The sequence below is a fragment of the Scyliorhinus canicula genome, chromosome 8 (assembly GCF_902713615.1).
Source record: "Scyliorhinus canicula chromosome 8, sScyCan1.1, whole genome shotgun sequence".
NCBI lineage: Eukaryota > Metazoa > Chordata > Chondrichthyes > Carcharhiniformes > Scyliorhinidae > Scyliorhinus > Scyliorhinus canicula.
In genome coordinates, this window is record NC_052153.1 from 198675344 (window position 1) to 198696087 (window position 20744).

Sequence of the window (20744 nt, forward strand, 5' to 3'; positions counted from 1 at the left end):
TTACTATTTCTAACTTCGGCCCATATTACCTCAGTCAGCAGATCCCCTTCGAACTGCCTTTCTGCAGCCGTTAAACTATCCTTGATTAACAATGCTACTCCTCCACCTCTTTTACCACCTTCCCTATTCTTACTGAAACATCTATACTCCGGAACTTCCAACAACCATTCCTGTCCCTGTTCTAACCATGTCTCCATAATGGCCACAACATCGTAGTCCCAAGTCCCAATCCACGCTCCAAGCTCACCCACCTTAGTCCGGATGCTCCTTGCATTGAAGTAGACACACTTCAACTGACCTTTCTGTCTGCCGGTACACTCCTGCAACCTTGATACCCTCCTCAGTACCTCACTACTCTCAACACTGGCTTCTGGACTACAGCTCATTTTCCCAGCCCCCTGACAAATCAGTTTAGTTTAACCCCCCCCCCCCCGCCGAAGAGCCGTAGCAAATTTCCCTCCCAGGATATTGGTGCCCTTCTGGTTCAGGTGCAAACCGTCCTGTCTGTACAGGTCCCACCTTCCCCAGAACGTGCTCCAATTATCCACGTACCTGAAACCCTCCCTCCTACACCATCCCTGCAGCCACGTGTTTATCTGCACTCTCTCTGTTCACCGTCACTTACCCCTGGTAGGTCGTTTCCCTCAACAGTATCCAAAACGGTTTACTTGTTACTGAGGGGAACGACCACAGAGGATCCCTGTACTGACTGCTTCCTCCCAGCCCCTCTCACCGTCACCCATCGATCTTGATTCTTCGGAGTAACTACGTCCCTGAAGCTTCTATCTATGAGCACCTCTGCCTCCCGAATGATCCGAAGTTCATCCAGCTCCAGCTCCCTAACGCGGTTTCTGAGGAGCTGGAGATGGGTGCACTTCCCACAGATGAAATCAGCAGGGACACTGACGGCGGCCCTCACCTCAAACATTCTGCAGGAGGAACATTGCACTGCCTTCCCTGCCATCCCCTCTAGATAAAAAAAGGAAAAGAAAGAAAGAGCTTACCTGTTACTCACTCAACCCCTTTGGTTAGAGGAGCTGAACGGTGGGAGAAACTACAAGTGAAGTGTCTCGGGTTTAGGAACCGCCCAACTTAAATACAGGTAAAAATAAAACACTTAACCAGCAACCACTGCGCCCCACACAGGAACAGCAATCAGCTGTTATGGGTTCGCGCAAACAATTTAAATCTTTACTACTTACCCAGCAGTCACTCTGTCCTCACTCCCACCGGATTCAGCTGGAAACTCCCAACAGTAAGTTTTTTTTAAAAATTTACTCCCCTTCTCAGCAAGCACTCACCCAGCAACCACTGCACCCCACACGATAACACCTCAGGGAAAAGAAAAACTACTTACCAGTCACCAGCCAATCACTTACCTGCAGGCTGTGATGTCACGATTCAACCTCTTTCTACTTCTACCTGCCCTCGAGTCTCCCTCTTGATCTTTACTCGGCTGGGATCCTTACAGTGATTGTTTCTTTTTGTTAGAGGAGGAGGTAGGGAGGGAAACACTGAAGTGTTTGGGGTTTAACTGTCACTTGACAACAGCTCCTCCACAAACCACCTTCAAGATACAGTGACCGCAATGCTCCGATGCAAATTTTCCCCGCAACAGCCAATCAGCAGCTCCGCTCTCCTGCCCTCTGCTGGATCTAGAAGTCACTAGAAACAATCCTAAAGACACATTGCAACTATCTTGGAGAAGTTCAAAGATGTGCAGGTTAGGTGGATTGGCCGTGCTAAATTGCCCCTTAGTGTCCAAAAGATAGGTGGGGTTACTGGGATAGGTTGGAGGTATGGGCTTGAGTAGGGTGCTCTTTCCAAGGGCCGCTGCCGACTCGATGGGCCGAATGGCCTCCTTCCGCACTGTAAATTCTATAAGTTGTAAATCTGCTGTGACTGTAGTCTCCTGGTACTTGTCTGATGACTTTGAGGATATTGAATAGAGGTTGCTCGACATGGCCACTGCTCATGGCGCCTGTGGAGTTTAGGAGCTGAGCGAGCAACATTCTCAGCTGGACCACCATCTAAATGAGACAGACTTTTCTCAATTTTCTTTTGGTACTGTGAAATGAAATGAAATGAAAATCGCTTATTGTCACAAGTAGGCTTCAAATGAAGTTCCCGTACCAGCCTTCCCGAACAGGCGCCGGAACGTGGCGACTCGGGGCTTTTCACAGTAACTTCATTTGAAGCCTACTTGTGAGAATAAGCGGTTTTCATTTCATTTTTCATTTCAAGTTACTGCGAAAATCCCCTAGTTGGCACATTCCGGCGCCTGTTCGGGCAGGCAGGTACAGGAATTGAACCCACGCTGCTGGCCTTGATCTGCTTTACAAGCCAGCCATTTAGCCCACTGTGCTAAACCAGCCCCTCACCCTTCACCCAAAGCTGCGCCTCTCTTTCCAATCCTTTATCCAAGTCGACAGGTATAGATAAAGGATCTGGATCGGCGCAGGCTGGGAGGGCCGAAGGGCCTGTTCCTGTGCTGTAATTTTCTTTGTTCTAAGTCCTAGTCGGCACATTCCCTCTTCGAAATCCACACTTAGTGCCACCACGGCATCTTCAACAATTTAAGGCATCTCCTCCTCACACAGGGAATGATAACTATACTGATTGACACTTACATAACATGGTTACCTCTCATTAAACATTTGACACAATTACATACCCACTTAGAATCTGCTCATTAATTAAATTGCTTTCCAAATCACAGGTCTCAGTGGGAATATATTCCCCTCTTACTCCTAATTTCATCAGTCAAAACAGGAAGCCTCAAACTGACACAGCAACATTGTGAAGCAGCCCCTTACCAGTAGCCTGCCCAAGAGGCTCAGCAACAATTCAGCTGCTGGCCACTCTGGTTTGTTAACAGTGGAAAGGAGATCCTGAACAAAGTTTTCAAAGAGTGGTCTGTAATCCTCTTCTCCTTGTTTGCTGCCACACCTACAGAAGCAGAGAAATTCATTACTGATCACCAGCCCAAAGTCTTAGCACAAACACTTAAGCACTAACGTAATAGAGCTGGCTCAGAGGTTGTGTTTATAAACACTGCCATACAGAACTGACAGAGGAACACCTTCCTGGCGCTGGCTTTGCCAGCATTTTTTGCCCATCCCTACATTGCCTCAAGGTGGCAGTGTTGAGCTGCTTCTTGAACCATTTGCAATCCAACTGCTGTTAGAGTGCTCCAGGATTTTGACCCAGCAACAGTGAATGGTTTGAAGGCGAACTTGCAGGTGGTGGTGTGCCCAGGCATCTTCTGCCCTTGTCCTTCTTGGTGGTAGAAGTCACAGGTTTGGGAGGTGCCATTGAAGGAGCCTTGGTGAGTTGCTACAGTGCATCTTGTAGAAGGTACACATTGATGGCACTGTGTGATGGAGTGAGTGATTGTTTAAGGTGGTGAATGGGGTACCAATCAAGGGGGCTGATATGCCCTGGATGGTGTTGAGCTTGAGTGTTGTTGGAATTACACTCATCCAGGTAAGTAGAGCGTATACCATCATACCCCTGACGTGCCTTGTAGATGGTGGACAGACTGGGGAACCAGGAGAGGAGTTGCTCACCACAGAATTACTAGTCCTGACCTACTCTTGTAGCCACAGTATTCATATGGTTGGCCTATTTCAGTTTCCCATCAGTGATAACTCTCAGGATGCTGTTGGCAGGGGATTCAATGATGATAATGGCTTTGAATATCATGGGGAGATGGATAAATTGTCACTTATTGGAGATGGTCATTGCCTGGCACAAATATCACTTGCCACGTATCAGCCAAGCCTGAATATTGTCCCGGTCTTGCTGCACATGGACACAGACTGCTTCAGTATTTGAGGAGTTGTGAATGGTGGACATCCGCAAACATCCCCACTTCTGACCTTTTGATGGAAGGGAGGTCATTGATGAAGCAGCTGAAGATGGTTGGGCCGAGGACTCTACCCTGAGGAACTCCTGCAGTAATGTCCCGGGACTGAGATGATTGACCTCCAACAACAAAAACCATCTTCCTTTGTGCCGGGAATGACTCCAACCAGAATACATCTGTACGATGAAGGTATTATAGAACCATGATTGTGTCATAAACTCAGCTTCAAACTTTGCCCATTCTACAGCTAGAAAGGTGAGCTCCACTCTGGCAAGCGTGGAAATTCCTCAACTCTCTTGTGACTTCCACCCAGGCATGGCAGAAATGGTGCAGACACTTTCCATCCTGATGTGAATACCACGTTTTTGGGATGGGGTACAAGGCATCATAGGAGCTGGAAGGTAGACCATGAGGAACTCTGTACCAGGTGTCACAGAGACTCAGACATTGAATCTGAAACACTGCGAGGCAACAGTGATGCAATAAGAAACAACTAAAGTCCCATTGCTTCAACAGTAAAACACTCACCCCGGGACTCAATTTCATATTTCCAATTAGATCATTTGCACTCACTTTTTAAGAAAAACCGAGAGGAAGTTCTGGGCCGTTCTCATTGCTGTTTCATACGAGTTGGTAATTAGAACATCTTGATCAACCTGAAAGGGGAAACACAAAAAACTAAAAGATATTTCAATTTGGAAGTGGGCAAAGAAAGAGATGAGGCATCCAGAAATCTTCACCATTGCGATACCAAACCATATCTAATCCCCAGTGCGATATTAAAAGAGTATTTAAATAATACACCTTGTTAGCTGTTAATGCATTGGCACGGTATCTTTCATGAAGGGATGATTATATTAACAAATCATTTCCATGTCATTCGTAATTCATCTGCACAACTAGATATTGATTATTGTGCTGCGGCTTCAGAATGTGAATTGGGGAGATATTCCCATCAATCCATAATTCCAGCATTCTGAAATGCATGGGTTATTCAGGGCAACTAGCCTAAAACGAAAAAACCTGACAAATACTATATCTTTTTGAATACTGGGCACAGTAAAATGTCAATGTTCTGATATGGGTTTTCAGAAAGTATTAATAGTAATCTCTCAAGATGATTGGTGAGAATAAAATTAGGTGCTTGGGACAAGAGGAAACGCAGCAGCAAGAATAGGAAAATATAGGAGTAAATGTGAAAGGTATGGCTAAATTGGTGCACACCAGGGGATATTGCTTGGTCCAGAGCATGGAAACGGCATAGTGGCATCAAAATGATGGAATGCCACGAGATGGGGATGACAAGGGACAAGGGGCATGGGAAGGATGGAACAGGAGGGAGGGGAAAGCATAAGGGGAGGAAATGGAATGGTGGATGAGAAGATGGTATCGGTTATACTATTTTGATTGCAATCCTGCCGCCATTTTCTGCCAAGACAGAGATTTGTCCAGAACATTTATTGAGCAAGATTTTGAAATTGCTGATTACACAGCTATGACAAACAACAAAGAATGCCCAAGGACGTCGACAGTGTTTTAAAAATATAGATTTGTTCATTTGGTGTGGGTGACGCTGGCTCGGACGTCCCTGACTATGCCAGGCAGCTGCTGCAGGAATATCCACAATGTTGTTCAGGAATTGAAGAATTCTGACCCAGTGACAGAAAGGAATGGGAAGGAGAGTGGGCAGAACTATGGCAGATGCCCAGAGCTGATATCTGCCATCACTTTGCTGATAATTGAGTGTGGACTGATGGGATAATAATTGACTGGCTTGGATTTTTCCTGCTCTGTGGATAAGACATATTTGGGAAACATGTTTCATTTCCCACTTCTAGTCTCATTATCATAGAATTTACAGTGCAGGAGGCCATTCGGCCCATCGAGTCTGCACCGGCTCTTGGAAAGAGCACCCTACCCAAGGTCAACATCTCCACCCTATCCCCATAACCCAGTAACCCCACCCAACACATTTTGGACACTAAGGGCAATTTATCATGGCCAATCCACCTAACCTGCACATCTTTGGACTGTGGGAGGAAACCAGAGCACCCGGAGGAAACCCACGCACACACGGGGAGAGAATGCAGACTCCGCACAGACAGTGACCCAAGCCGAAATCGAACCTGGGACCCTGGAGCTGTGAAGCAATTGTGCTAACCACAATGCTATTGTGCTGCCACTGCTCCAGGCGTCATTCCTGCTGACCTGGGTTCCTGGCACCGTGAGGCAGCAGCGTTAACCACTGAGCCACTACATGATGCTGCACCGTAAACTCAGAAAACGCTGATTGTCGATCACCATGTAAAACACATGTGGAAGCTTCACTCAGATTGTAGAGACACAGTTCGAGAGGATTTAATTGGGCTCAAAGATCCACCTAGCTTTGGCTGGAAGGAAGAATCTCCAGCATAACCATCACCATGAAGGTCAGCTCAGGAATTAGAAATAATCTGGCTGGAAAAGTGAAAAGGAAGCAAACGATCAGGTGCTGAAAACAGTTTTCAACTGAATCCCACTTTTAAAAAATTCATTTGCAGGAACGTGGACATCGCTGGTTCGGCCAGCATTTATTGCCCATCCCTATTTGCTCTTCAGAACGCGGCGGTGAGTTGCCTCCTTGAGCTGCTGCGGTCAGAGATGTAGGTACACCCACTGTGCTGTTAGGGAGGGAGTTCCAGGGTGTTGCCCCAGTGACAGTGAAGGAGCAGTGATATATTTCCAAGTCAGGGTGGTGAGTGACTTGGAGGGGAACCTCCAGGTGATGGGGTTCCCAGGTATCTGATGCTCTTGTCCTTCTAGATGGTAGTGGTCATGAGTTTGGAAGGTGCTGTCTAAGCAACCTTGGTGAGTTACTGCAGTGTATCTTGTAGATGGTACACACGGTTGCCATTTCATTGGTGGTGGAGGGATTAAACGTTTGCGGTAGGGGTATTAATCAAGAGGGCTGCTTGGTCCTGGGTGGTTGAGTTTCTTGAGTGTTGCTGGAGCAGAACTCACAGAAACAGACAATAGGAGCAGGAGGAGGCCATTCGGCCCTTCAAGCCCACTCCTCCATTCATTATGCTCATGGCCGATCATCCAACTCAATAGCGTGATCCCAAATTCACCACATATCCTTTGATCATCTTCGCCCCAATGTTATATCTAGCTGCTTCCGAACAACATACAATGCTTTGGGCTCAACTACTTCCTGTGGTAATGAATTCCACAGGCTCACCACTCTCTGGGTGAAGAAATGTCTGCTCATCTCTGTCCTAAATAGTCTACCCCATATCCTCAGACTGTGATCCCTGGTTCTGGACACATCCACCATCGGGAACATCCTTCCTGCATCTACCCTGTCCAGTGCTGTTAGAATTTGAAAATGAAATTAAAATGAAAATCGCTTATTGTCACAAGTAGGCTTCAAATGAAGTAACTGTGAAAAGCCCCTAGTCGCCACATTCCGGCGCCTGTTCGGGGAGGCTGGTACGGGAATTTTATGTTTTCTATGATTACCCCTCATTCTTCTGAACTCCAGCGAGAACAATCCCAACCTAGTCAATCTGTCCACATACATGGATAGCAACAAGCTTTTTCCAAGAGTGGGGGTGTCAATTACAAGGGGGTCACTATTTCAATGTGAGAGTGAGAAAGTTTAAGGTAGATGTGCGTGGAAAGGTTTTTACGCAGAGGGTGGTGGGTGCCTGGAACGCTTTGCCAGCGGAGGCGGGCACGATAGCATCATTTAAGATGCATCTAAACAGATATATGAACGGGCAGGGAACAGAGGGAAGTAGACCTTGGAAAATAGGCGACAGGTTTAGATAAAGGATCTGGATCGGTGCAGGATGGGAGGGCCGAAGGGCCTGTTCCTGTGCTGTAATTTTCTTTGTTTTTTGTTCTACATCAGTCTGGCAAACCTTTGCTGCACTCCCTCTGTAACAAGAACATCTTTCCCCAGGAGACCAAAACTGCACACAATACTCAAGGTGTGGCCTCACCAAGGCCCTGTATAATTACAGCAAGGCATCCCTGCTCCATTACTTGAATCCTCCATGCAAAACCTCTCGCAATGAAGGCCAGCATACTATTTGCCTTCTTTACTGCCTGCTGTACTTGTGCACATACCATCGGTCATTAATATATATTGTCGGGTCGCTGTCCGTGAGGAGTTTACACATTCTCCCCGTGTTTGTGTGGGTTTCGCCCCCACAACCAACTTGATAGAGTTTTACGAAGAGGTCACAAAGATGATTGATGCAGGTAGGGCAGTGGATGCTGTCTATATGGACTTCAGTAAGGCTTTTGACAAGGTCCCTCATGGCAGACTGGTACAAAAGGTGAAGTCACACAGGATCAGGGATGGGCTGGCCAGGTGGATACAGAACTGGCTAGGTCATAGAAGGCAGAGAGTAGCAATGGAAGGGTGCTTTTCTGATTGGAGGGCTGTGACTCGTGGTGTTCCACAGGGATCAGTGTTGGATCTTTGCTGTTCGTAGTATATATAAATGATTTGGAGGAAAATGTAACTGGTCTGATTAGTAAGTTTGCGGACGACACAAAGGTTGGTGGAATTGCGGATAGCGATGAAACCCATGCACACACGGGGAGATCGTGCAGACTCCGAACAGACAGTGACCCGAGCCGGAATCGAACCTGGGACCCTGGAGCTGTGAAGCGATTGTGCTATCCACAATGCTACCGTGCTGCCCTGATAAAGGTCTACAAAATTATGAGGGGCATAGACAGAGTGGATAGTCAGAGGCTTTTCCCAAGGGTAGAGGGGTCAATTACTGGGGGGCATAGGTTTAAGCTGCGAGGGGCAAGGTTTAGAGGAGATGTACGAGGCAAGCTTTTTTACATAGAGGGTAGTGGGTGCCTGGAACTCGCTGCCGGAGGAGGTGGTGGAAGCAGGGACCATAGTGACATTTAAGGGACATCTTGACAAATACATGAATAGGATGGAATAGAGGGATACAGACCCCGGAAATGTGGAAGATTTTAGATTAGACAGACAGCATGGTCGGCATGGGCATGAAAGGCCGAAGGGCCTGTTCCTGTGCTGCACTTTTCTTTGTTTTAACCCAAAGATGTGCAGGGTAGGTGGATTGGCCATTCTAGATTTGTCCCTTAAAAATGGAAAAATGAATTGGGCACTCTAAATTTATTTTATTTAAAAAAAAATTATATTGTGAATCATAACATAATAATCACTTATTGTCACAAGTAGGCTTCAATGAAGTTACTGTGAAAAGCCCCTAGTCGCCACACTCTGGCACCTGTTCGGGGAGGCTGGTACGGGAATTGAACCCACGCTGCTGGCATTGTTCTGTGTTATAACCTGCCTGCTTACCACTGGCTGGGGACTAATGACAATCCCACAATCCTGTGGGAGTATGAGCTTCCCCAATGAGGGGGGCGGAGAAATCATTAGCAGACTCCCTGCATAAATAAAGCTGGCCAGTTTGGAACCAGCAGAGAGAGAGGAGTGAGCAGCAAGGGAAGTTGCTGTTGCATATATATGTTACTGTAAATAAATGTTATTTCTTTGTATCCTGAAAACTCGTGCTGGATTCTTCGTGGCCCTCACAAAAGTGGCGACGAGGGTTAAAGTGAATAGCTGTCTACACTGCTGAAGCCACCTCCCTGGATTTTTGTTGGACACAGGTTGGAAGTTGTTTTCTATTACACCATGCCTCTGTATGGACGTTTGGATGTTTTTGATGCTGCGCTGGAAAGCTGGAACCAGTACGCACAACGGATGCGTTACTATTTCCGGGCAAACAACATCACCGAAAACGAGCGCCAGGTGGTCATATTGCTCACCGCCTGTGGCCCGCATACGTTTGGGGTGATTAGGAGCCTTACGTACCCAGCTGCGCTCGACACCAAAACGTTTGATGAACTTGTGAACTTAGTGGGGCAACATTTTAACCCAACCCCTTCCACGATAGTCCAACATTACCGGTTTAATACCGCTGAGAGGACCCCAGGAGAATCCCTTGCCGACTTTCTATCCAGGCTACACAGGATTGCGGAGTACTGTGACTATGGTGAGACCTTGTCAGTAATGTTACGCGGCCGTTTGGTTTGTGGTATTAACGATGCAGCCACCCAGAGAAAGTTGTTAGCCGAGCCAACATTGACTTTTCAACAGGCCATTCAAATAGTATTGTCCCGAGAGAGCGCAGAACGGGGAGTGCAGGGCCTACAGGGAATGGAGGTGCATGCCTTGGGGCGCAACCCCTTCCGCCCGAAAGCATCCCACTGCACCCCTGCGGTACCTTGGGCGAGGCGACGTCCAGATCAAAGCCAGTGGCCGTCGGACATTCCTCCCCGAAGGGAGCCTTCTCCAGAACCAATGGATGAGGAGCCATGTCCGTGTCAGACTTGTAGGCGCCGACCCCATCGCGGACGCCGGTCCTGGGGGCGCCAGAGGCGCCGTCGTTCCGACCAAAACTGGGGCCAGCCCAGGGGCCGTACCTTCCATTTGGATGAACCTGCGGCGACTACTCCCGAGGACGTGGAAACGGAGGACGACTGCCTGCAGCTGCATTGTGTGGCAGCTCCCCGTGTGGCCCCCATTAAAGTGACAGTATGGGTCAATGGTCACCCGCTTGAGATGGAGTTGGACACTGGCGCAGCGGTCTCAGTGATCGCCCAGAGGACATTCGGCCGCATCAAGCAGGGTATACAGACCCTTACATTAACCAACACGCAGGCCAGGTTGGCCACCTACACGGGGGAACCATTGGACATTGCAGGAACTACGATGACCCCTGTTGTTTATGGATGCCAGGAGAGGGCGTTTCCCACTTATTGTGGTGCACGGCCATGGGCCCAGCCTGTTGGGTCGGGACTGGTTGCGCCATTTGTGGCTGCAGTGGCAGCGCATCCTCCAAACAGTTTCTGGAGGGTTGACTGAGGTGCTGGGACAATACCCAGATGTATTCCAGCCCGGTTTCGGGAAAATAAAAGGGGCCGTAGCCCGTATCCAAGTCGAACCAGGAGCCACGCCGCGCTATTTCCGGGCGCGCCCGGTGCCTTACGCCTTGCTCGAGAAGGTAGAAGGGGAGCTCACTCGTTTGGAGACTTTGGGTATCATCAGGCCCGTTCGTTTCGCTGACTGGGCAGCACCAATTGTACCTGTAATAAAGCCAGATGCCACTGTTTGCTTGTGCGGCGACTATAAACTTAGTGAATACGGCTTCCCAACTCGACCGATGCCCAATGCCTCGCATAGAGGATCTCTACGCGAAGCTTGCAGGCGGACTCTCGTTCACAAAATTAGATACGAGTCACGCCTACCTACAGTTGGAGCTGGACCCTGCCTCCCGGCCATATGTAACTATCAATACACACCGGGGCCAGTATGAATATACACGTTTGCCCTTTGGAGTATCCTCTGCCTGCGCTATTTTTCAACGCGTTACGAAGGGCATTTTGAGAGGTTTACCGCGTGTTGCTGTCTACTTAAATGACATTTTGATCACAGGGACGTCCGAGCAGGAACATTTGGAAAATTTGGAGGCTGTCCTTAGACGCTTTTCGGAGGCTGGAGTCTGTTTACGTCGCACAAAGTGCGTATTTCAGGTGAAGGAAGTAGTCTACCTGGGTTATCAGGTGGACCGCGAAGGTTTGCACCCCGTCGCAGAGAAGGTGCGCGCGATTCAACAGGCCCCCGCCCCGACTGACACTTCGCATCTTCGTTCGTTTCTCGGCCTTGTAAACTATTATGGAAAGTTCCTCCCCAATCTGGCAACTACGCTGGCCCCGTTGCACCTTCTGCTAAAGAAGAATCACACCTGGGTTTGGGATCAGCCGCAAGAAACCGCTTTCCGGCGGGTAAAACAACAATTGTCGTCGTCTGGGTTACTAACCCACTATAATACTGGAAAGCCATTGCTCGTCACGTGATACATCCCCGCATGGTATTGGGGCCGTCCTGTCCCACAAGATGGAGAACGGGACCGAGCAGCCGATAGCTTTCGCCTCCCGCACATTGACTGCAGCAAAAAAAAAAGTACGCGCAGATCGAGAAGAGCCTGGCAGTGGTCTTTGCGGTGAAACGTTTCCACCAGTACGTATATGGCCGCCACTTCACTATTGTGACTGATCATAAGCCTCTGCTGGGACTTCTTTGACAGGATAAGCCAACACTGCCCATTGCTTCCGCACGGATCCAGCGCTGGGCTTTGTTGCTCGCTGCATACGAGTATTCTCTGGAACACAAACCAGGAACCCAGATAGGGAATGCCAACGCACTGAGCCGATTGCCTTTATCGACCGGCCCCATGTCATCCCCCATGACTGGTGAGGTGGTTGCAACCCTAAATTTTATGGACACCTTGCCGGTCACGGCATTACAGATCCGTGAGTGGACTCAGACGGAGCCAGTCCTGTCAAAGGTTCGGCACATAGTCCTGTATGGTGGGCAGCATAGACAGCTCCCAGGCGAGTTGCGGGCATTTTCCTCCAAGCTGTCCGAATTCAGCGTGGAAGACGGCATCCTTTTGTGGGGGACGCGTGTGATTGTCCCGAAAAAAGGACAGGAACTGATACTGAGAGACTTACACAATGGGCATCCAGGTGTGACCAAAATGAAAATGTTGGCCCGGAGTTATGTCTGGTGGCCAGGCCCCGACACCGACATTGAGAAGGTGGCCCAAAACTGCTCCATTTGCCAGGAGCATCAGAAGCTTCCGCCGGCCGCGCCCCTACATAATTGGGAATGGCCATGGCTGCCTTGGGCGCGCATGCATGCGGATTTCGCCGGCCCTTTTCAAGTATTTCAAGTATCCATGTTCCTTCTATTAATCGACGCCCAGTCTAAATGGCTAGAGGTGCATAAGATGGTAGGTACAACGTCCTGCCCAACAATCGAGAAGATGCGTTTGTCTTTCAGTACGCATGGCCTCCCCGAGGTGCTGGTCACGGACAACGGCACTCCGTTCACAAGTGAGGAGTTTGCAAGGTTCATGAAGATGAACGGCATATGCCATATCCGCACTGCCCCATACCATCTGGCTTCAAATGGGTTGGCGGAGCGCACAGTGCAGACATTCAAACGAGGCCTAAAGAAGTAGTCTTCCGGGTCGATGCACACAAGACTGGCTCGTTTCTTGTTTTCATATAGGACCACCCCCCATGCGGTGACTGGGGTAGCTCCCACAGAACTCCTAATGGGCCGGAGACTTCGCACCCGTCTTAGCATGGTTTCCCTGGACATTGGCACAAAAGAACACCGCACACAAGAACGGCAGGGACATGGTTTTTCTCGGCATCGGCCGATTCAGCAGTTTACATCCGGTGACCCAGTGTTCGTTCGGATTTTTGCTGGTGGTGCCCAGTGGGTCCGTGGCGTAATCTTTCGCCTAATGGGCCCTATCTCTTACCAGGTGCAAGCCCAGGGTCGTCTCCAGCACAAACATGTAGACCATGTTCAGTCCAGAAGACTGAAGATTCCCCGCCCCAGGAGCTCATTTCTACAGCCACAGAGACCAGACACAATGGAAAGTATTCCTCACAATCTTCCTCTGATGCCTCACTCAAAGCCTGCGCAGGTCGTGACAGAACCGCGTGGAGATAAAGACGCCGAGATGACGGAGGCAGGAGACACAGGACGCCTCAGAGGGGGAATCCTTGGGCCCACGGGCCGTGGATGTACAACCGTTACGCCGTTCATCACGGAAGCGCCGGTCTCCGTCTCGTTGCACGCCGCCCGACCTAGCGCCTCGTGCAAATGGTGTCCAACACCCTCCTTCGCCAGGGTCTTCGGTGGATTCCTTGGACTTGGGGGGGGGGGGGGGGGGGGGGGGGGTTGTATAACCTGCCTGCTTACCACTGGCTGGGGACTAATGACAATCCCACAATCCTATGGGAGTATGAGCTTCCCCAATGAGGGGGGACGGGGGGACACTACCCCACTAGTCACTGCATGTCAATTTGAAAAAGACTTGTTAATTCCTACTGTTTGTTTCCTGTCTGCCAACCAGTTTTCCATCCTTCTCAATACACTACCCATAATCCCATTCGCTTTAATTTTACACACTAATCTTTTATGTCTGACATGTGGGAGGCTTTTAAAGGCCACTTGACTGAAGTGCAGGACAGGCATATTCCCTCAAAAAAATGTCCTTTGGACCCACAGCGAAGAATCACTGAAACGACTACACGATGAGATCAATAAGTTCCATCCCACCATCAGACTCACCATGGACTACACTCCAAATTCAGTTGCATTCTTGGACGCACTCATCTCTATCAAGGACGGTCACCTCAACACTTTACCGCAAGCCCACAGATAACCTCACTATGCTCCACTTCTCCAGCTTCCACCCTAAACACATTAAAGAAGGCATCCCCTATGGACAAGCCCTCCATATACACAGGATCTGCTCAGACGAGGAGGAGCGTAACAGATATCTACAAATGCTGAAAGATGCCCTCGTACGAACGGGATATGGCGCTCGACTCATTGATCGACAGTTCCAACCCGCCACAGCAATAAACCGCACCGACCTCCTCAGAAGACAAACACGGGACACAACTGACAGAGTACCCTTCGTTGTCCAGTACTTTCCTGGAGCAGAGAAACGACGACATCATCTTCGTAGCCTTCAACACTTCATCGATGAAGATGAACATCTTGCCACGGTCATCTCCACACCCCCATTACTTGCCTTCAAACAACCGCACAACCTCAAACAAACCATTGTTTGCAGCAAACTACCCAGCCTTCAGAACAGCGACCACACCACCACACAACCCTGCCAGGGCAATCTCTGCAAGACATGCCAAATCATAGACATGGATACCACCATTACACGTGGAAACACCACCCACCAGGTACGCGGTACATACTCGTGCGACTCGCCAAACATTGTCTACCTCGCAATTTCTTCCTTGATGATAGATTCCAGCATCTTCCCTATAAGCTCACTGGCCTATAATTTCCTGCTTTCTGCCTACCTCCTTTTTTAAACAGTGGCGTCACATTTGCTAATTTCCAATCCACCGGGACCACCCCAGAGTCTAGTGAATTTCAGTAAATTATCACTAGTGCATCTGCTATTATCGCTATCACCGAAAAATGGGACACATATAGCTGTGTTTTTCAAACTTTTTTAGCCAGGACCCATGTTTACCTACCGGCCATCCTTCGGGACCTACGACAACCAGCCGACCTTCGCAACCCACACCGTCCAAACATCGCAACCAACTTTTTTTGCTCACCTTTATTACGGCAGGTGAGCCTGTTTGGTCCTCACAATCTCACTCGCTTTGTCATTCAAGTTCTGTCAAGGATGTCAGATGATGACTTAAGTTCTCGCTTCATCCTTTGAAAAAAAGAGGTTTGTCCTCGAACTCGCCATGCTTAGTCTTCGAATGCCTTTGACGTTTTGAGGGTTTTAATCGTTCATTGACCAGTACATGGGCTTTGCACTGGCAGAATTAATAAAGCCATTCCTCAAGAAATCACTTTATACTGCTTTGTTCCAGTTTTCAGCTTCTTCTTAATGAGTTGGTCATCAGAGAGCATGAAGCTCACACCAGTGCGGCTTTATCCTGCTGTGGACTCTCCAGGGAAGTTCTCCAGCAGATTCAGTTGAGATATCCTGGCCTGTTGGTGTCTCTAGCCCTCTTTTCCTTATTACAAACTGATCCATCTTCAGTTCTTCACACAGTCCTGATGCTCGCTTGCAGGCAGCGACAAAATGAAAGAATTTCTCCTCTGTGATTTTGTGGCCAAAGCACAATCATTGACGTCAGTGTGCATGCCAGACATGTGACCTGCTCTCTGCTGCCACTTCTGATGGGAAGACTTCGTCATTTTAAAAAAGAAATTTGGTCCTGGGACAGCGCACCGTGTCAGGAAATGGTACAGAGACAGCACGCTGACTTCAGGTAGTGGCAGTCTGCCCCGCTGGGCACCGGGCCTGTGTAGTGGCAGTCTGCCCCACTGGGCACCGGGCCTGTGTAGTGGCAGTCTGCCCCGCTGGGCACCGGGCCTGTGTAGTGGCAGTCTGCCCCGCTGGGCACCGGGCCTGTGTAGTGGCAGTCTGCCCCGCTGGGCACCGGGCCTGTGTAGTGGCAGTCTGCCCCGCTGGGCACCGGGCCTGTGTAGTGGCAGTCTGCCCCGCTGGGCACCGGGCCGGTGTAGTGGCAGTCTGCCCCGCTGGGCACCGGGCCGGTGTAGTGGCAGTCTGCCCCGCTGGGCACCGGGCCTGTGTAGTGGCAGTCTGCCCCGCTGGGCACCGGGCCTGTGTAGTGGCAGTCTGCCCCGCTGGGCACCGGGCCTGTGCACTGCCGGATCTGCCTGAGGGGGACGTGTACATGGACAGCATTCTCAACTTTTTAAAAAATAAACAGCACATGGCGTCCCATGAGTTTTATTTGTGAAGACTGAAGAATTCACCATTATAGCGATACGATTGCAGAGGTTTCAAACATTGCTTGCCTTCATTGGCAGTACAAAAATTGGCAAGTCATGTTGCAGCTGTATAGAACCTTAGTTAGGTCACACTTGGAGTATAGTGTTCAATTCTGGTCGCCACACTACCTAGGGGCTGATTTAGCGCAGTGGGCTGAACCGCTGGCTTGTAATGCAGAACAAGGCCAGCAGCGCAGGTTCAATTCCCGTACCAGCCTCCCCGAACAGGCGCTGGAATGTGGCGACTAGGGGCTTTTCACTGTAACTTCACTGAAGCCTACTTGTGACAATAAGTGATTATTATTATTAGAAGGATGTGGAGGCTTTAGAGAGGGTGCAGAAGAGATTTACCAGGATGTTGCCTGGTATGGAGGGCATTAGCTATGAGGAGAGGTTGAATAAACTCGGTTTGTTCTCATTGGAACGACAGAGGTTGAGGGGTGGCCTGATAGAGGTCTATAAAATTATGAGGGGCATAGACAGAGTGGATAGTCAGAGGCTTTTCCACAGGGTAGAGAGGTCAATTACTAGAGAGCATAGGTTTAAGGTATGAGGGGTAAGGTTTAGAGTAGATGTACGAGGCAAGTTTTTTTTAAACCAGAGGGTAGTGGGTGTCTGGAACTCGCTGCCGGAGGTGATGGTGGAAGCAGGGACGATAGTGACATTTAAGGGGCATCTTGACAAATACATGAATAGGATGGGAATAGAGGGATACGGACCCAGGAAGTGTAGAAGATTTCAGTTTAGACAGGCAGCATGGTTGGCACAGGCTTGGAGGGCCGAAGGGCCTGTTCCCGTGCTGTACCTTTCTTTGTTCATTCACCAATTTTATATGCTGATCCATAAATTCCACTTACCCTGCCCCAGAGGAGGACCACACAATTTATTTTCTGTGATTTCTGGTTCCTTCTTCTTGGATTTCAGTTTGAAGAACAAACACATTGCTGCAATCCCTGCATATGTAGCTATCACATAATTCCTCCTCCCTGTGGTGGCCTCGGCATTTAAGGACTTGTGGAAGCCAGTGAACTGGTGCTGTCTGCCAGCATCATGACCCGCCATTCTCACTCCTCACGCAAACTTCACTCTGCCACTGTCCGGTCCTTCACAGGCCCTGAGCTCCAACAGTCCCATTGCCGGAAGTACCGCCCCCACCACCTCCTATTGGTCGGGAACAGTGAGGTACCAGATGTGACGTGAGGAAAGTTAATCACCCATTGGATAATCAGGGTGTAAATCGGATTGAGCCAGGCAAAATGCTGCGGCTGCTGACAGTCACAGCCGCAATTCTCGGCCTAAAAGCCGGTCGTGGCTGTTGGGTACTTCTCCCATATTCAGGAACGCCACGGCCGATCACTCCACGACTCTCGCACACGTCGCTACCCTGAATTTAAAAATCCTGACGCACAGCATGCACTTAGATCATACAATGATCACAGTAAATAAAGCATTACCGCACAGAAAGAGCATCCCAAAGGGCAGCAGGGTAGCATAGTGGTTAGCACAGTTGCTTCACAGCTCCAGGGACCCAGGTTCGATTCCCGGCTGGGTCCCTGTCTGTGCGGAGTCTGCATGTTCTCCTCGTGTGCGCGTGGGTTTCCTCCGGGTGCTCCGGTTTCCTCTCAATCCAAAGATGTGCGGGTTAGGTGGATTGGCCATGCTAAATTGCCTTCAGTGTCCAAAAAGGTTAAATGGTGGTTGCTGGGTTGCGGGGATAGGGTAGATACGTGGGCTTGAGTGGGTTGCTCTTTGTAAGGGCCGGTGCAGACTCGATGGGCCGAATGGCCTCCTTCTGCACTGTAAATTCTATGATAAATTGCACCTGAAAATAAACAGGCATTTTAAAAGAGCGCATTCTATAAAATATGAAAGATATGAGTCTAGACAAGACAAAATGAAACTGACAGTGCCAGTGCAGGAGAGCCATTGTATTATATTGGGTCTGAAACTGAAGGACTGTAGGTTGACATTGCCGTAAATGGTAAAGTGGTTAAAATGAAGGTTAACACTGGAGCATCTGCATTTGTTTCCATTGCTTCAGAGAACATATAGAACATAGAAAATACAGCACAGAACAGGCCCTTCGGCCCACGATGTTGTGCCGAACCTTTGTCCTAGTGCAGACGGAGGCCATTCAGCCCATCGAGTCCGAAGATATGGGACAAATGTTACAAGAAATGTCCAGTGGAGAACCCTCCTCCAGCTTAGCACCTACACATGTCAGCCTGTGAACAAACTAGGAAAAATGTCAATTCAAGCTAAATATGGAGATCAGGCAGTTTCTACCTAGCATCGTGGAACGGAATCGCCCATTGCTTATGAGCAGAACTGGGTAAAAGAAAAAATAAAATACATTGCATCCCCATGTTGCAGTCCTTTTTAGACAGGCATGCCACTGTCTTCAAAGAAGGTCTTGGAGTTATTAAAGACATTGAAGCCAAACTAAGTGGAAATGCTGAAGCTTCTCAAAGGTTCTTCAAACCACGTTGTGTTCCCTACTCAATACAACAGAAAATTGAACAGAAACTGGATTGATTTGAAAACTTTCAGATAATTATGAAAGTTGATTATAGGAGAGTGGGCAGATCCCATCGTCCCAGAAGTGAAGGTGATAGGTCGAATCGGAAAATGTGGCGGCCGCAAAATCACCATTAAGACTTGCCTGGAAGTGCATCAGTACCTGCAACTGGAAATTGCTCCGAATGGAAATGAATTATTGACAAAGCTTGACCGTTTTAATTTGCTAACACACAGGAGAGAGGAGTGTATCAATACAAACCACCTTCCAGAACTGCATGATCACCAGTCTTATTCCAGCAGGCCATGGACAAAATACTGCAGGGCCTCTCGGTGTCATCTGATTCCAAGATGACATGGCCATCACGAGAACACCCAACTCTTTTAGAGAACCCAGGAAGGGTCCTGCGTAGACTGCAAAAGGTACAACACCTACAGTCAGAAATCCACACCATCGTTCCTTAAGAACTCAGTTGGGCACCTGGAACATGTGATCAGTGAAGCTGACCTCTCAACCTCTCCCAGACAGTTGGTAGCAGGAGTGAATGCACCACAGCCGAGCTTCATTCGTTTTGGGGATTTGGTGAATTACCACAGTAAGTTCACTTACAGTTTGGCAACTAAGGGAGCACCACTGAATAATCTGCGGCAGAAGAATGAAAAATGTGATAAGTCACAAGTCTGTCAGGAAAGTTTCAAGGAGTTCAAGCTGGAGCTCACTGCTGCTAAAGCCCTGGCACATTTCAATGCCACCCTGGCGTATGATGCATATGGGGGCAGCACGGTAGCACAGTGGTTAGCACAATTGCTTCACAGGCTCCAGGGTCCCAGGTTCAATTCCCGGCTTGGGTCACTGTCTGTGCGGAGTCTGCACGTTCTCCCCATGTATGCGTGGGTTTCCTCCGGGTGCTCCGGTTTCCTCCCACAGTCCAAAGATGTGCAGGTTAGGTGGATTGGCCATGATAAATTGCCCCTAGTGTCCAAAATTGCCCTTAGTGTTGGGTGGGGTTACTGGGTTATGGGGATGGGGTGGAGGTGTGGGGTTGGGTAGGGTGCTCTTGCCAAGAACCGGTGCAGACTCAATGGGCCGAATGGCCTCCTTCTGCACTGTAAATTCTATGATTCTATGATGGTTATGGTGTTGGAGCTGTCATCTCCCAAACATTTCCTAATGGCCCATTGCATTTGCTTCATGCACATTTTCCAAGGCAGAACAAATTTATGTCCAAATTGAGAAAGAAGCTCTTGGACTAATCTCTGGAATTAAGAAGTGTAAGGATTATGGGGAGAAGGCAGGAGATTGGGGATCAGAAACATATTAGCCACGATTGAATGGCTGAGCAGACTGAATGGGCCGAGTGGCCTAATTCTGCCCCCTTTGTCTTATGGGTCCTTCCTGTTCATTCCCTTAATTCCCCTTTCTTTTATCTTGCCGTTATGATTTTTGATCAATGGATGATTAATGGATATGTGTCTTTTAAGTTAAGCAGCAGAGAAGAGAGAGTGATTCCGAAGTTACAGGAGAGAGAACACTCCTAATTTGAACAGGAGACCTCAGGCTTTTCGGCACCAGAGGGAAGGGGTGGGATTCGGTTTGATTGGCTGGTGGCCAATGAATTACACACTCTGTCTGAAACAGGTGGTGATTAGATTCTACCCCAGTGGAATTGTTCTCAGAGACGTCAGGCAGCAGTCGAGTCCTAGACACACAAAGACAAGGGCCTACACTCTCCCTCTCCAGACAAGCCGAGTGCTATAGTTCTGAAGCTGCAGAGAACCAGAATGAATCTACATTGCAGGCTGCAGACAAAGAGAACGACCTGCTTTCTCTCCAGAAAGGCTTTGAGTGCTGACCACCTGAAAGTACAGAGACCTGATAGAATCTACAGTAAAAAACCCAAATTTAAAACAAGGTTTGATGAGGAGAAAGGTGCTAGAAAG

General features: G+C 48.9%; 2 protein-coding genes across 2 annotated transcripts in view; both read right to left on the reverse strand.

Moving 5' to 3' along the window:
- The window catches only part of LOC119970799 (nipped-B-like protein), a 559915-nt gene that overhangs the window by 185737 nt on the left and 353434 nt on the right, over positions 1-20744 (reverse strand). The window contains 2 exon segments of the mRNA XM_038805973.1: positions 2817-2949; positions 4442-4524. Of these exon segments, the coding sequence (XP_038661901.1) occupies positions 2817-2949; positions 4442-4524 (216 nt within the window).
- On the reverse strand, positions 17087-17416 carry LOC119970801 (ATP synthase membrane subunit DAPIT, mitochondrial-like). Its single transcript, XM_038805975.1, has one exon. The coding sequence runs from the start codon at positions 17346-17348 to the stop codon at positions 17115-17117; it is 234 nt and encodes a 77-aa protein (XP_038661903.1). The 5' UTR covers positions 17349-17416; the 3' UTR covers positions 17087-17114.